The sequence below is a fragment of the Nomascus leucogenys genome, chromosome 22a (assembly GCF_006542625.1).
Source record: "Nomascus leucogenys isolate Asia chromosome 22a, Asia_NLE_v1, whole genome shotgun sequence".
NCBI classification, from domain to species: domain Eukaryota; kingdom Metazoa; phylum Chordata; class Mammalia; order Primates; family Hylobatidae; genus Nomascus; species Nomascus leucogenys.
The window spans coordinates 120,028,333-120,045,280 of record NC_044402.1 but is presented as its reverse complement, the minus strand read 5'-3'; the positions used below and the strand labels follow the sequence as shown (position 1 = coordinate 120,045,280).

At 51.4% G+C, this 16,948-nt stretch overlaps 1 protein-coding gene across 2 annotated transcripts; it reads left to right on the top strand.

Annotated features, from left to right (window-relative positions):
• Positions 1 to 1,811: 1,811 nt before the first annotated feature.
• Positions 1,812 to 16,716, top strand: DNPEP (aspartyl aminopeptidase). Of its 2 annotated transcripts, none has more exons than XM_003272403.4 (15): positions 1,812 to 2,004; positions 2,598 to 2,691; positions 2,781 to 2,869; positions 2,984 to 3,097; positions 3,354 to 3,479; positions 3,667 to 3,797; positions 4,057 to 4,132; positions 4,232 to 4,339; positions 5,320 to 5,397; positions 6,572 to 6,655; positions 7,650 to 7,810; positions 8,205 to 8,244; positions 8,355 to 8,456; positions 15,745 to 15,912; positions 16,427 to 16,716. In XM_003272403.4, the coding sequence occupies exons 1-15, from the start codon at positions 1,969 to 1,971 to the stop codon at positions 16,475 to 16,477; spliced, it is 1,458 nt and encodes a 485-aa protein (XP_003272451.1). In that variant the 5' UTR covers positions 1,812 to 1,968; the 3' UTR covers positions 16,478 to 16,716. The 2 variants fall into 2 exon arrangements, with proteins under 2 accessions (XP_003272451.1, XP_030658321.1); XM_030802461.1 differs by having other exon boundaries at positions 1,813 to 2,187.
• Positions 16,717 to 16,948: the final 232 nt, after the last annotated feature.

The window sequence follows — 16,948 nt, the reverse complement described above, 5'->3', positions numbered from 1 at the left end:
TGCAGTGGCACGATCTCGGCTCACTGCAACCTCCGCCTCCCGGGTTCAAGCGATTTTCTTGCCTCAGCCTCCCAAGTAGGTGCTGGGATTACAGGCACGTGCCACTACGCCCGGATGATTTTTGTATTTTTAGTGGAGACGGGGTTTCACCAGGTTGGCCAGACTGATCATGAACTTCTGACCTCAAGTGATCTACCCGCCGCGACCTCCCAAAGTGCTGGGATTACAGGCGTGAGCCACTGCGCCAGGCCCATAATAGTATTTCAACAAACGGTTAGGGAATGCCATGAATTTAAGCCAGCACCTAGTGGGTGAATTCTTGAAAACTCCCCTGCCATATCTACTAGTTTGAAGTGAGGGCTGCAGGACCTTTCCAGCCTCTCTCCATCCCACCCTGTCACTCCCCACCCCAGGTATATAAACGGCAGGTTGCTCCACAAACCTGGGATCTCTGGAATTTTGATTGGACCCCTGGTAGCTGGGCCCTGTTTTGGATCTAGAGGCCACTAAGAGTCCTGATCAGTTCCTGCAGCTAGGAAGGTGCATGGGGTTTAAACGTGCTACTCACTACTCCTGACATGGGAATACTGGACCTGCCAATAATGTGGAATTTTTTTTCTGTTGTTTTAACAAATGGAAAGGGCACAGATATCAGAGTCACATCCCAGATCCACCCAAACAGCTATGTGATCTTGGGCAAGTCAACTTCTGTGTCCCTTGTGGACCTCCCGTGTGACATAACACTTACCAAAGCGTACAGAAAAAGGTCCAGAAAAGATCCGAGAGAAGCCTGTAGGGTTGTTCCAGACCTCTGCAATCAAACTGATGGAGTTCAAACCCCACCTGTGCCGTTTATTACCTCGACGGATCACCCGTCTCCGTATCTCAGCTTTCTTTGTGCATGCATAAACTGGGGACAGTAAGAGTACATAGTTGATAGGGCAGTTGTGAAGATTAAACGAGGTAACAGGCCAAGCTTTATCATAAAGCTAAAGCTCACCGTGAGCGCCCCATGGACATCTGCCTTATTGCTTTTATTGTCACAAGGGTGGCTGTGGCGAGAGACAGCACTTTGTACCGTACCCGTCGGACCCGGTGAGCTGGAGGGGGCGAGCTTTTTATTGGCCTCGAGGCCCAGGGCACGGGGAGGCGGGCCGTCCGCGGCTGTCCTAGCACCTCCGCGGCAGCAGAGGGCCCTGGCGGCGGCTGCGGGTCGCGCGGCGGGGGTGACGGGGGTGCGGGGCGGGGCCTAACGAGCAGCCCCCGCAGGGGCGAAGACGAGGGCGGGGCGGAGGCGGAGGCGCGGCCTGGAGAGGGATGGGGCGGAAGCGGGGCGGGCGGTGCAGCCTGGCGAGGGGCGGGGCGGACGAGGAAGCGTGACGAGGGGCGGGGCGGGTGCGCAGTCTGGCGAGGAGCGGGGCGGGGTGGGCGGCACGGCCTGACAAGGGGCGGGGAGCGCAAGGAGGCCTGACGAAGGGCGGGGCGGAGCAAGGGCGGGGGCAGGGCGAGTGGTGGGGTACAGGGAGGGCCGGAGCGGATGGGGGAAACCTGGTGAGGGGCGGGGCAAAGCGGGGAGGGCGGTGCAGCCTGGCGAGAGGCGGGGCGGACGAGGAAGCTTGACGAGGTGCAGGGCGGGCGGTGCGCTGGCGGGGCGGGCGGGCGCTGCGGCCAAGCTAGGGGCGGGGCAAGGCGGGTGGTGGGGCCCAGCGAGGGGCGGAGCGGACAGGGTAAGCCGGCCGAGGGGCGGGGCTGACTGAGGTGGGCGGGGCGGTCTGCCGAAGGGCGAGGAGAGGTGGGCGGGGCGGCCCGACATGGGGCGGGGCGGCCCGGCAAGGGGCGGGGCGGCCGGGGAAGCCTGATGAAGGCCTGCGCGTGCGGCGCGTCCTGAAGAGGCACGCGGGGGACCTGCAGGGCTAGTGAGGGGCGGGGCAGGCGGCGCGGTGGGGGCGGGCCGAGCCCAGAGGCCAGATGAGCGGACACAGCCCCACGCGCGGGGCCATGCAGGTAGGTGGCTCCCGACGGCCCCACTAGAATTTCGATCCCAGACCGGGTCCGGCGCCCTTCCGGGCCCAAGCTTAGCGCGGTGCTGCAGTGGGGCCGCCCGACCCAAAGCGAAACCGAAAGCTCCGCGGAGGGTGACCTGACGACTTTCCCGGGATTGGAAGGGGGAGTCCTGCGAGAGACTGGGTGGGTGGAGAGGAGTCAGGATGCTCCTTGGGGTACAGGGCTTTGGCTCCGGGCTGGGTACGCGCACGTGATGCAGGCCGCCTCAGAGTGTGGGGCCCGCTTGGGATCCCGGAGTTTGGGAGCAGAACAGGATTTCCTAGCTGGGCAGGGACATGGGGATGGGACTTAGGGAGTCGAGCTAAAGTTCAGATTAAGGGGCGGGCCCGGCTCATGATCCTAGGCCGGCGGGCTGACGCTTTCAACGGAGAGTTTCAGCCCTGGGTTTGGGTCTCTCGGTGGGGACGGGCGGAGGCAGAGGTCTGTGCCTTAGAGTGGTCACTTCTAGGGGTGGGGATGGGAGAATCCTCGGAACTTGGGTGAAAGGTCAGGGGTCCCAGACCTTGTAAAAGTCTGAGCGCCCCCTCCCCTAGGTGGCCATAAACTGTAAGGCCCGCCAAGAGGCGGTGCAGACTGCGGCTAAGGAACTCCTCAAGTTCGTGAACCGGAGTCCCTCTCCTTTCCACGGTAAGTGGTGGCCAGGGCAAGGGAGGAGGGTGGAGGCTGATGGGCCCCTCACCAGCTTCCATCGCTGTGAGAGGGTGCTTTTCCCACAGCTGTGGCTGAATGCCGCAACCGCCTTCTCCAGGCTGGCTTCAGTGAACTCAAGGAGACTGAGAAATGGAATATTAAGCCCGAGAGCAAGGTACTGGGGGTAGGGTGGGGGTGGAAAGGCAGGTCCCTAGGCTGGGTCTCAAAGCCCTGTGTGCCAGCTGGGTAATGCAACTCACACCCCTGTCTTTCCTCCCCTTCTCCTCAGTACTTCATGACCAGGAACTCCTCCACCATCATAGCTTTTGCTGTAGGGGGCCAGTACGTTCCTGGCAATGGCTTCAGCCTCATCGGGGCCCACACGGACAGCCCCTGCCTCCGGGTAAGGAACTCGGACGGTGTTGGGGTGGGAGGAGATGTCAGAGGGAGTACAGCGCAAAAGGGAACTAGGAGGTACAAACTGGGGCCTCTATCCCCTGGAGTAAGGGAGAAGGTAAACTTGTTGGCCCCTTCCTCCACACTTTGAGCCTTTCATGTGACACTAATATTCTCTGTCTGTTACTTATGAGTAGCCAAAGTCTCATCTCCACATTTCTTCATGAAGCCTTCTCTGACTTCTTCTCCGTCTTTACACTCAGGTGAAACGTAGGTCTCGCCGCAGCCAGGTGGGCTTCCAGCAAGTCGGTGTGGAGACCTATGGTGGTGGGATCTGGAGCACCTGGTTTGACCGTGACCTGACTCTGGCTGGACGCGTCATTGTCAAGGTGGGAACCGAGGTTGGGGATGGCGGAGCCTCCTCAGAAGACTGACTGCCACACTCCTCAGGGTACCCGTGGGGAAGAGGGGTGGGGGCAGTCTGGTCAGAGGACCACCCTGCTTAGTCTGAGTGAAGTGAAGACTGACCACTGGGGTAGGAGGCACCCTGGGATGACCTGGCCTGGCTGGCCGCAGTGCCCTACCTCAGGTCGGCTGGAGCAGCGGCTCGTGCACGTGGAGCGGCCCATTCTTCGCATCCCACACCTGGCCATCCATCTGCAGCGAAATATCAACGAGAACTTTGGGCCCAACACAGAGATGCACCTGTGAGACTGGGGCGGGGCTGCAGTGGCTGGGAGGGATGGAGAATGGTACCAGGTGATTATTACCTAATGGTAGCCACAGTCACATTTTACTCTTGGGACCCAGTTAATTTCTAAGGGTCCTCACAGCCTTGCCATTTGGGGAGTGGGCTGGGAATTGAAGGGCAGAGGCAGTTGCCCATCAGGAGGCACCTGAACTTATGGATGCCGCACTCAGCTGTGCCCTCCTCTCAATCCCCCCACAACCCACGTCTCCCCACAGAGTCCCCATTCTTGCCACAGCCATCCAGGAGGAGCTGGAGAAGGGGACTCCTGAGCCAGGGCCTCTCAATGCTGTGGTAAGAGAGTCCCCTGATCATGGAGAGGGCGGCAGAGTCCCCTGAGAAGTGGGAAGGAGAGGAGGAATGGACTCTTCCCAGCGTCTTTCTGCTCTGCAGGATGAGCGGCACCATTCGGTCCTCATGTCCCTGCTCTGTGCCCATCTGGGGCTGAGCCCCAAGGACATAGTGGAGATGGAGCTCTGCCTTGCAGACACCCAGCCTGCGGTGAGGACTGGCTGTAGGAACCTGTGGGTGGAGGGCCTCCAGGATCCTGACCACTCGTAACCTGTCCTGCTGAAGCACTCGTCACCTCCACCAAGCCCTCAGTGACTCTCATCCGAGTTCTTCCCAGCAGACACATCCCCCACTGCTTCTAGGGTGGTGGTTCTCAAAAAGACAAGTTCCCCACCCCAGACCTGCCTACTAGGACTATCTGGGAATTGGCCCTTTTTACAGATTCGCCAGGATTTTCTTCTACATGTGGGCCCTGTCTGCTTTGACCCACACTGACATTGAACTGCTTAGGGAAAGAGGCCTGGATGTGGCCATCTGTTCTCTGCCTCCCAGTTGCTGATGGTCAGAGATTGCTAAATCTCTGGATGCTCTGTCCTGCTTGAACATGTACTAAGTTTCTGTTTTTTGGCTGGCTTCCTCTGTTTACTTCCTTGGCCATTTTGGTAACAATTCAGCCCTTCCTTTTCTTGACCCACAGGAAGAGGTCAAGAGCGATTGGCCTCCACCCTTTTGTTCCTCAGCACCAGCCCAGCCCCCTTCTCCAATCTCTGCTGGGTCCTGCCTAGCAAGGAATCCCAGCACTTTGGGAGGCTGAGGCGGGGGGAATCACATGAGGTCAGGAGTTTGAGACTAGCCTGACCACCATGGTGAAACCCTGTCTCTAATAAAAATACAAAAATTAGCTGGGCCTGGTGGTGCATGCCTGTAATCCCAGCTACTCAGGAGGCTGAGGCACGAGAATCCTTTGAACCCGGGAGACGGAAGTTGCAGTGAGCCGAGATCGAGCCATTGCACTTCACACTGGGCAACAAGAGCGAAACTTCATCTCAAAAAAAAGAAAAAACAAAATAGTGCCCTAAGCCAGGGGTCAGGGAGAGGTTGCGTAAGAAACCAAGGAGGCCATTGGGAGCAAAAGAGAGGTGAGTGGGGGTGGAGGGTTGAAGGTTGGGCTGACTGTCTTATCTCTCTAGGTCTTGGGTGGTGCCTATGATGAGTTCATCTTTGCTCCTCGGCTGGACAATCTGCACAGCTGCTTCTGTGCCCTGCAGGTGAGGAGCCGGGGCACCCCAGGCAGCACATAACCACCAGCAGAGGTGGTATGTTTGGGGTCGGGGGAGCTGCCTAAAGCCCCAGCAGGTTGTGAGAGAGGGCCATTGTCTACCCACTCAGTCTGCTGGTGCTGGATGGATCAGGAGGGGGCCGTAAATGCTGCAGCCTCAGCATCGCCACCTTTGGTCTCTGCCCTTGCACTGTCAGGGGGTTGAGGCAAGAAGAAGGCTGAGAAGTTGTTTAGGGCACCATGGTCTCTTGTCCTAGCCTTGCTCCTGCTGCATTTCCTGAAGTTAACAACTTCTGCCTCAGGGAAAGGCCTTATCATCCACAAGGTAGTATCATCCACCTCCTTCTGCTTCCTACTCCACTCCCCAGGCTTAAGCCCCCAGCCTTCCCCCTGTTTCTTGGGATCTCAGTCAGGTAGCCTCTCTTCCTAGTCACCTTGATATTCCCCACCTTCTCTCCATCCTAGTCAGTTCCCTTTCTTTCTCTCCTCTTGCCCTTGATCTCCCTCTGCCTTTTTCTGCCTCTCCTTCCCAGTAATACTGTGGCTGGAGATAGGCTTTGGGCTGTAATTGAGACCAGAGCTGGACCTGGGACCTGCATCTACTTCTGCAGGCAACCAGCCAGTCACGTCACCTTGATGGAGTCCATCACCTCTTTGAACCTTAGTCTTTTCCCTGAGGCCAATCAGTTTATGTGATGTGTGTAGTCTTTTGGCTTTCCAGGACTCTCAGCTCTTCCTCTCTGTCCTCCACATCTTCCTACTGCCTTTTGCATGGGAATGTAGAGAAGAACACCCAAAGGATGGTGTCTCCTGTCCCAGTTGAAAAGGTTTCTACCTAGCTATTGATTTGGCCAAAAAAAAAAGAAAGAAAAAAAGAAAAAAAAAAGGTCCCCACCACACCCTAAAGTTTCTACCTATGTAGCTATTTATTTGGCAAAAAAAAAAAAAAAAAAAAAAAAAACAAAAGAAAAAAAGGTCCCCACCACACCCTGTGCCAGGCAGTGCCCTAATTGATAAAAGTCATGGCCATGGAAGGCAGACAGGGGAATGTGCACACCCAAGGTGCTGGTGGATGGGGGAACGTGCACACCCAAGGTGCTGGTGGGCTGAGTTTCAGCAGAAGGAGGTTGGAGATGATGCTCTCATTTCCTTCCCTGAACCAGGCCTTGATAGATTCCTGTGCAGGCCCTGGCTCCCTGGCCACGGAGCCTCACGTGCGCATGATCACACTCTATGACAACGAAGAGGTACGTGGAGGGTTCTGGGGAGGGTCACCTCTGTGGAGTCTTCCACAGCCAACTTGTTGTGCCAGGCATCCACCGTGAGCCAGGGCTCTTCTGGGGGCCCCAAAGACGGGAGATGCTGCGTGTGCCTCCTTAGCCCTTGGTGTCTCCTCTGACTCAATATAGATCTGCTTATTCAAGGGTGACCATCTCTCCTGTATCTTTCTTTGTGCCACATGGTGAGCTTCTTCCTTTAGGACAGGGACTCTACCCAGTCCATCCTCGTAGTCCCAGGGCTCAGCACAGAGTAGGTCCTCATGATGCCTGCGTGTGTGAGGCTGCAGTCTCAGCTGCATAACAGAGCTTGAACAGATAGTGCTCTCTCATATCTCATAACCCAGGTCAGAGTTAGCAGTTTAGGAGGGGTCCCTGCTGTCCTGAACACATGACTTCTATTTCAGCATTCAGGGTGGCCGTTCCAGCTCTGGCCATCATGTCTACACTGAGTTAGTAGGAAGGGAAGAGAGGGCAAAGGGGCAGTAGACACCCCCTGGCTTTAAGGGCATGATCCAGAAGTGACATTCATCACTGCTTACATTCCACAGAACTTAGCTGCAGGGGAGCCTGGAAATGTCATCTCTAGCTGGGTAGTTAAGTGCTTAGCTACAGCTTGGGTGTTCTGTTATAAAAGATATCATGGACAGTTAGTCTCTGTCATACACATAAAAGAAAATTGACCAGTGTGGTGGGGCACCTGTGCTGAGCCCCAGATGTGAGGGTCATGAGAGGAGGAAGGGGAGCAGTGCAGGAAACCCACCAGTACTGTTAAGACTGCGAGTTAGTTTGGTCTCAGCCCACCATCCAGTGTTCAGTGATGACCCCAGGTTAGGGGTATTGCTAAGAACACCCAGTGACTCAGTGGGGTTTTGGGCCAGGTGGGCAGTGGGCCCCTCTCACTGGCTTCCAAGATCAGGCCCCTGAGCCCAGATTCCCAGAGTCAGGACTCTGCTGTCGCCAGGTGGGGTCTGAGAGTGCACAGGGAGCACAGTCACTGCTGACAGAGCTGGTGCTGCGGCGGATCTCAGCCTCGTGCCAGCACCCAACGGCCTTCGAGGAAGCCATACCCAAGTCCTTCATGATCAGTGCAGACATGGCCCATGCTGTGCATCCCAACTACCTGTGAGTCTCTAGTGCCAGTCACACAGTTTTCACATAGCTGGAGACCCAAGCATAACCTGCCTTTAGGCTCTTCCCTGGCCCCAGCCTCTTCCTTTCTCCCTTCTTCATTCTCTCGGGAGGTTCAGGGGGCACTTCCTTTTCCCTACTGCGAGACCAACTTGGTCAGAGTCATGTAATGCCTAACCCAGGTGTGTGGAATAGTCTTTGTCTACAAACTTGTTTCCATCTATTGCTAGAGGCTGCCCGGAACCCTGTGTGTGGAATGACTCTGAAGTCCCACTGGGCTGGGTGGGAAAGAGTGGTGATCTATTAGTGATGTCTGCCATGGGAGGGTGGTGAGTGTTGACAGGCCTGCTCCTGTTTGCTATGTCTGGCCCTTATCTGTCTCTTACAGGGACAAGCATGAGGAGAACCACCGGCCCTTATTCCACAAGGTGAGACGTGCCATTTCTCCCTAGGGACTTGGAGGTCTGGCTGTTCTGGGCCCTGACTCATTCCCTTTGGGCCTGTCATTACCTCTGCCTCACCTTGACAATCTCCCCAGGGCCCCGTGATCAAGGTGAACAGCAAGCAACGCTATGCCTCAAACGCAGTGTCAGAGGCCCTGATCCGAGAGGTGGCCAACAAAGTCAAGGTTCCCCTGCAGGTGAGGGTGGGCCCTGACTGGGAAGGTGTGATGGAGGGAGCTTGGTGGGGGCACAAACAGATGGGCCCCCAAGAACAGGGAACCTGGTAGATGGCCTTGAGTGGAGGGGGTCCCAGTAGAGTGAGAAAAGCAGGGATTTTGGATACAGCTGGATTCCATGCTGGCTCTGCTGCAGTGCTAGCTGTGTGACCTTGGACTAGTCTCCTAAACTTTCTGAGTCTCAGTTTCCACATCTGTAGAATAGGGGTGATAGTAATGCCTACTTTGCTGGATTTCTATGAAGACTGAAGGTACAGTGTGCTCCTGGCACATGGTAGGCCTGTCTTTCCCTGCAGCAACCCCACTTCCCCTCTGTCTCCTACACACTCTGGGGGCTTCCACAGGGAAAAAGTTCAGGGCTGGGGAGTATGTAACCGCAGCTACTCATTTTCTCTCTTGCCTGAGAAATCAGCCATCTAGTCCTTTCTCCTCTGTGTGTGTGTGTGTGTGTGTGTGTGTGTGTGTGTGTGTGTACATATGTATGTTGTATACATGTATGTATATAACACATGACAGTATTGTGTATACACATATATACACATATATACTGTCATGCATTGCTTAACAACAGGGATACGTCCTGGGAAATGGCATCATTAGGCAGTTTTGTCGTTGTGTGAGCATCATGGAGTATACGTACGCAAACCTAGACGGACAACCTGCTGCACACCCAGGCTGTGTGGTGTAGCCCATTGCTTCTAGGCTACAAACCTGTACAGCTTCTTACTGTGCTGAAAACTGTAGGTAATTGTAACAAAATGGTAAGTGTATCTAAACATAGAAAAGGTACAGAAGGCCAGGCGTGTTGGCTCACACCTGTAATCCCAGCACTTTGGGAGGCCAAGACAGTCAGATCACTTGAGGTCAGGAGTTCAAAACCAGCCTGGCCAACATGGTGAAACCCCATCCTACCAAAAAATACAAAAATTAGCCAGGCGTGGTGGTGCATGCCTGTAGTCCCAGCTACTTGGGAGGCCTTCCCTACTTGGGAAGATTCTCTGGAACCCGGGAGGTGGAGGTTGCAGTGAGCCAAGATTGTGCCATTGCACTCCAGCCTGGGCGACAGAGTGAGACCCTGTCTCCAAAAAAACAAAACCAAAAAAAAAAAAGAAAAGAAAAAGAAAAAGAAAAGGTACAGGAAGCATATGGTGTAAAAGATTTAAAATGGTCCACCTGTATAGGGCACTTAGGAATGGAGCTTACGGCACTCGAAGTTGCCCTGGGTGAGTGGTGAGTTAATGTGAAGGCGTAGGACGTTACTGTACACTATTGCAGACTTTATCAATGCTGGACACAGGCTACACTACATTTATTTTGAAAATTGTATTTCTTCAACAATGAATTAGTTTACTGTAACTTTTTTACTTTATTTATTTATTTATTTTTGAGATGGAGTCTCTGTCACCCAGGCTGGAGTGCAGTGGCGCGATCTCGGCTCACTGCAACCTCTGCCTCCTAGGTTCAAGTGATTCTGCCTCAGCCTCCTGAGTAGCTGGGATTACAGGCACGCACCACCGCGCCCGGCTAATTTTTGTATTTTTAGTAGAGACGGGGTTTCACCATGTTGGTCAGGCTGGTCTCGAACTCCTGACCTTGTGACCCGCCCGCCTCGGCCTCCCAAAGTGTTGGGATTACAGGCGTGAGCCACTGTGCCTGGCCAACTTTTTTACTTTATAAACTTCCATTTTTTAAAATTTTTGACTCCTTTGTAATAACACTTGGCTTAAAACACAAGCACATAGTACAGCTATTCAAAAGTATTTTCTTTTTTGTATCCTTATTCTATAAGCTTTTGCTATTTTAAAAATTTTTTGTTATTTTTAAAATTTTTAAACTTTCTGGTTAAAAACCAAGACACAAACATACACATTAGCCTAGGCCTATACAGGGTCAGGATTATCAGCGTCCCTGTCTTCCACCTCCATATCTTGTCTCACTGGAAGGTCTTCAGGGAGAGTGACATGCAGGGAGCTGCTATCTGCTGTGATAACAAGACGCTCCTAAAGGACCTGCCTGAGGCTGTTTGACAGTTAACTTTTTTTTTTTTTAATAAGTAGGAGTACATTCTAAAATAACAGTAGGCTGGGCGTCATGGCTCACGCCTGTAATCCCAGCACTTTGGGAGGCCGAGGCGGGTGGATCACTTGAGGTCGGGAGTTCAGAACCAGCTGGCCAACATGGTGAAACCCTGTCTCTACTGAAAATACAAAAATTGTCTGGGCATGGTGGTATGCGCCTGTTATCCCAGCTTCTCAGGAGGCTGAGACAGGAGAATCGCTTGAACCCAGGAGGCAGAGGTTGCAGGGAGCCAAGATGGCGCCATTGCATTCCAGCCTGGGCAACAAGAGTGAAACTCCATCTCAAAATAAATAAATAACAATAAAAAGCATAATATAGTAAACACATAAACCATAACATAGTCATTTATTATCATTCTCAGGTATTGCATACTGTACGTAATTGCACGTGTTATGCTTTTATACGACTGGCAGTAGATTTATTTACACCGGCATTGCCACACACAAGTGAGTCATGCATTGTGCCACAACATCGCAACAGCTGTGATGTCACTAGGCGACAGGAATTTTTCAGCTCCATTATAATCTTACAGGACCACTGTCATATGTAGTCTGTCCTTGACTGAAATGTCACTATGTAGTACATGACTATCTATTTCTATATTTATCTATCTACCTGTCTATATCAGGGACTCAGGCATGGGTGGTCCAGTGACAATCATAGCAGGCGTAGAACCGCAGCATCCTGACTCCCAGCCCAGGGCTCTTTGTGCTGCAAGTGTTCACTCTTCGTTTCGGAAAGCTGAATTGTTCTGCCCCCAGGAAGCCTTCTCTGAGGACGTGATATTTGAGCTGAGACCTAACCACTGAGAAACAGGCAGCTATGGGAGGGTCCCAGCCAGAGGGCACAAGTAGAAAAGCCCCAAGGAGGCCAGGAATGAGCTCATCTTTTAGGAGGAGAGAAAGGCAGGATGGTAGAGCCAGGATGAGAGCAGGAGGGGGTCGGGGAGAGGCCCAGCTCAGTGATGATACAGGAATACCTAGGCCATGGAAGGGCATTTCAATTTTATTCTAAGGTAGTGAGAAGATATTGGGAGATTTTTCTTTAATAACTTACAGCAGAAGTAGGACACATGTATTTTAGAAAATTAGAAAATACAGATAGAGATGAGAAAATAAAACACTAATCTGCAGAAATTTGGTATAGTCTTCCAGATTTTTTCTATGCATAAACTTCATATACACTTTTTAAAAATGATATTATATCGGATATATTTTCGTTGCCTCTTTTCACTCAGTCATCTTCACGTTTCTATTTGAGTTTTTTTTTTAATGTTTTTTTTAAAATTAGAAACAGGGTCTTGCTTTGTCTCCCAGGCTGGAGTGCAGTGGCATGATCATAGCTCACTGCATCCTCAAACTCCTGAGCTCAGATCTTCCTGCCTCAACCTCCCAAGTAGCTGGGATTACAGATGCATGCCACCATGCTGGCTAATTTTCTATTTTTAGTAAAAATGGGGTTCTTGCTATGTTGCCCAGGCTGGTCTTGAACTCCTGGCTTCAAGCAGTCCTCTCACCTTGGCCTCCCAAAGTGCTGGGATTACAGGCGTGATCCACCATTCCCAACCCCATTTCAGGAAATTGTTGTTTCAGTAAACTTGTACCTCATCTGATGCACAGATCACTTTCCGTTTTCCCCAGTTATCCTCAAAATATTTTTTTACAGGTATTTGGCCCACCCTAGTATCCAACTCAGGACTGTAGGGACCAGCCCCACAGGGTTGGTGGGTCTCTACCTGTGTGCGGTGACGAGAGAGTGTAGAAATAAAGACACAAGACAAAGAGATAAAAGAAAAGGCAGCTGGGCCCGGGGGACCACTACCACCAATGCGCGGAGACCGGTAGTGGCCCTGAATGTCTGGCTTCACTGTTATTTATTGTATACAAAGCAAAAGGGGCAGGGTAAAGAATGTGAGTCTTCTCCAATGATAGGTAAGGTCACGTGGGTCATGTGTCCACTGCACAGGGGGCCCTTCCCTGCCCGGCAGCCGAGGTAGAGAGAGAAGACAAAGAGACAGCTTAACGCCATTATTTCTACATATCAGAGACTTCTAGTACTTTCACTAACTTACTACTGTTAACTAGAAAGCAGAGCCAGGTGTACAGGATGGAACATGAAGGTGGACTAAGAACGTGACCACTAAAGCACAGCATCACAGGGAGACAGTTAGGCCTCCGGATAACTGCGGGAAAGCCCGACTGGTGTCAGGCCCTCCACAAGAGGTGGAGGAGCAGAGTCTTCTCTAAACTCCCCCGGGGAAAAGGTGACTCCCTTTCCCAGTCTGCTAAGTAGCGGGTGTTGTTTCTTGACACCTTTCGCTACCGCTAGACCACGGTCCACCTGGCAACGGGCATCTTCCCAGATGCTGGCGTCACCGCTAGACCAAGGAGCCCTCTGGTGGCCCTGTCCAGGCATAACAGAAGGCTCGCACTCCTGTCTTCTGGTCACACCTCACTATGTCCCCTCGGCTCCTATCTCTGTATGGCCTGGTTTTTCCTAGGTTATGATTATAGAGCAGGGATTATTATAATATTGGGATAAAGAGTAATTACTACCAACTAATGATTAATGATATTCATATATAATCATATCTAAGATCTATATCTGGTATGACTATTCTTGTTTTATATTTTATTATACTGGAACAGCTCGTGTCTTCGGTCTCTTGCCTCGGTGCCTGGGTGGCTTGCCGCCCACAAGGACAATGCATTATATTTGGCTGATATGTTGCTTAAATGTATTCTAATGTAGCACAGTTCCCCCCACCCCTTTTTAAATAGCATTGGCTTATTCAAGAAACTTCTGGATATGTCTCCTTGCTGCCCCATGGTGTCGTTTAGCTTGTCTGTAAGCCCCGTATTTCCTATCAACTGGAATTTCTAAAGACTTGATGGATTCAAGTTAAACTTTTTTTTTTTTTCTTTGACAGAGTGAGAGTTTCACTCTGTCGCCCAGGCTGGAGTCTAATGGCATGATCTCGGCTCATTGCAACCTCCGCCTCCCTGGTTCAAGTGATCCTTCTGTCTCAGCCTCCAAAGTAGCTGGGATTACAAGTGTGCACCACGATGCCCAGCTAATTTTTGTATTTTTAGTAGAGACAGGGTTTCACCATATTGGCCAGACTGGTCTTGAACTCCTGACCTCAAGTGGTCCGCCCACCTCAGCCTCCCAAAGTGCTGGGATTACAGGTGTGAGCCACCGTGCCCAGCCTCAAGTTAAACATTTTGGGCTAGAAGACATGGCTGGTGTATTCATATGGCATCACACACATGATATCTGGGTGGGCCACCCTTAGCCTTGCAAAGATTGACCACTGGACCAGGAATGGCCTCTTATCCTTTCATTATATGGTGGTTTTCCCCCTATTGACCTGACAGTGACCCATACAAGTGATGAGTTCCCTATTAACCAGATACCTAATGGTTTTAACACTTACAGTAATCCTTGTCTAAATCAGTAATTTCATTAGAATTTACCGAAAAATGCCCGCTTCCCCTGAATTCTTTCAGTCTTCCATTCTTCTGTGAAGTGGAACTTCTTCCCTCCAGTCAACTAGGGTTCTTTGGTTATCGTGGAATATCATTCCTATTGATTGGAAAGTAGGATAGATGCTAATTCTTTCCGTTATCCGCTTTTCAAGGTGAAATGTCATCTCAAATAGTGACAAAGAAATATTTTTCCTTTTCCTTTTTTTTTTTTTTTTTTAAGACAGGGTCTCGCTCTGTTGCCCAGGCTGGAATGCAGTGTCGCGATCGCAGCTCACTGCAACCTCCTCCCCCCAGGTTCAAGAGAGTCTCATGCCTCAGCCACCTGAGTAGCTGGGATTACAGGCGTGCACCACCATGCCCGGCTGTTTCTTGTATTTTTAATAGAGACAGGGTTTCACCATGTTGGCCAGGCTGGTCTCGAACTCCTGGAATCATGTGATCTGCACGCCTTGGCCTCCCAAAGTGCTGGGATTACAGGCATGAGTCAGCACACCTGGCCTGCTTTTCCCTTTCTGACTATCATAGAATCATGGAATTTCATTTATTCAGTGTCCTCTATAATTAGTATATTTGATTTGTGAATTGTCATGGCTTTGACCAGTGGGAGCCCCTTTAGCATAACTCCTGTGCCCTTTGACTCTTGGAAGTCTCCTTGCTTTTTGGCACAACAAAAATTGCAGGCATGTCTTGTTCATTTCGCCCCCTAGACTTGGTAGTTTTTGGCGAGCAGTGGTATTAGAGACCATGGTCTGGCACTGCAAGTGTTCATTGTTCTTGGGGGAGGGGACGGTGCTTTGGGTCCATTTCCATGGACATAGCAAGAAAAAAGTACATATTTTAAAAATCATGAAGCCAGGTGCGGTAGCTCAGGCCTGTAATCCCAGCACTTTGAGAGGTAGTGGATCACTTGAGGTCAGGAGTTCGAGAACAGCCTGGCCAATATGGCGAAATCCCATCTCTACTGAAAATACAATAATTAGCTGGACGTGGTGGTGCATGCCTGTAATCCCAGCTACTTGGGAGGCTGAGACAGGAGAATCGCTTGAACCCAGGAGGCAGAGGTTGCAGCGAGCTGAGATCGTGCCGCTGCACTCCAGCCTGGGCATCGCAGGGAGACTCCATCTCAAAATAAATAAATAAAATAAAATAAAAATTTTTAAATAAAAATCATGAGTTAATACTGTAATTCTTATTCATCAAATTATTCTTATTTAAATAGTTACTACCTATTTGATTTTGTAATTCTGTTTTCTCTTACACTGAAAACCTTGATATCTAGCATTATATTTTCATTTTCTTATTTATTATTTTACCACAATATAAATAAAATCATTTCAAAATGTCAGTAGCAATATTTTTAAAGACATTAATACCACTGAGTGATTTTTTTCTGTGAGCGTGGATATTAAGCAAGAGGGTGACAAGGATGGATACTTTTAAAAATCCCCCTTCCTGCTGCGTGAAGAATGGATTGGAACTAGGGTGGTGGCAATGCAGATAGAATGGGACCAATTCCGAATATATTGTCCTTTGGGGTCTGCCATTTAGCACTGGCTTTGATTTTATGCTCCAAATGGACCATCTCCCAGGCCGCTTCCCGCCCTGCAGTTCTAAGATGGCGTCCTCCTTGGCTCTGATAAGCACAGACTGCATGTTGCTCATGGGTCTCCTGCTCTCCCTAGGATCTCATGGTCCGGAATGACACCCCCTGTGGAACCACCATTGGACCTATCTTGGCTTCTCGGCTGGGGCTGCGGGTGCTGGATTTAGGCAGCCCCCAACTGGCCATGCACTCTATCCGGGAGATGGCCTGCACCACAGGAGTCCTCCAGACCCTCACCCTCTTCAAGGTAACACCCACCCGAGACCCTCTCCATGGCAGCTGGGATCCTTCCCCTCTAGTGCCTGGATTGGTTGCTGGGACAACATCGCCATCACAAAGTGACTGGCCTGAGTAATGGGGGCTAGTTGTCATGCTGGGGCCATGTAGGAAAACAAGGGTCCTGGCCACCCGTGGTGGCTCATGCTGTAATGCCAACACTTTGGGAGGTGGGAGGATTGCTTGAGGGCAGGAGTTTGAGACCAGCCTGAGCAACATGGCAAGTCCATGTCTCTACAAAAGAGAAAAAAGAGATAAAACAAGGGTCCTTATTCTTCTCAAGGCTCAGGGGCCCTGACCCAAAGAAATGGAAAATGAGGGGATGGGAAGAGAGGATCAGGGCTGGGAAGACTGGGGTGGCTGTCAAGAACAGATGAAACCTCGGTGCTTCTCTTGCTGGAACTTGTGTTGGTGGGAGGTGGGTGGCAGGACATCTCCATCTGGTCACTCACTAATTCCAAATTCCATGTTGCCTCCCATTATAGGGCTTCTTTGAGCTGTTCCCTTCTCTAAGCCATAATCTCTTAGTGGATTGAGCCCTCCTGGAAAGACTTCTCTGCCATCCCTTTGCACCTGAGAGGGGAAGTTCTCAGCTGAGCTGAAGCTGGATTATTAAAGTGGATTTTCACTCAGACTCTCCGTGCTATGCTTATTTGGAGACTAGAGGAGTGGGAGTTGAGCCTGGCTTGAACCTTTGGAACCAGAACAGTTGGGGAGCAGGTGAAGGAGGCCACACTCCTGGGAGCTGATGGTTTTAAATCTGGTTTTAAATCTCTTCTCTGTCTCAAGTCCATGCCTGAAGTGGGTGATGGGTGGGCTGGATCCTCAAGCGGAAGGTCACTTCTCCCACCCCTAGTCCTCCACCTGGGAAATGGCCTCAATGGTCTTCCGTCTTTCCATCCCCAGAATGGGTGTCCCGCTCTGCCTTCAGATATCCTGTTCTGCACTGGGCCACCTTCAGAGCTGCTCTGGGCAGACAAAGCTGTTTCCCACCCTCCCAAAATCCC

Excerpts from the sequence above, each read along its gene's own strand:
- DNPEP (XM_003272403.4), top strand. The coding sequence starts at position 1,969 with ATGAGCGGACACAGCCCCACGCGCGGGGCCATGCAG. Across the intron at positions 2,005-2,597 it reads CCACGCGCGGGGCCATGCAG|GTGGCCATAAACTGTAAGGC; the intron begins GTAGGTGGCTCC and ends CCCCTCCCCTAG. Across the intron at positions 8,245-8,354 it reads ACCGGCCCTTATTCCACAAG|GGCCCCGTGATCAAGGTGAA; the intron begins GTGAGACGTGCC and ends CAATCTCCCCAG.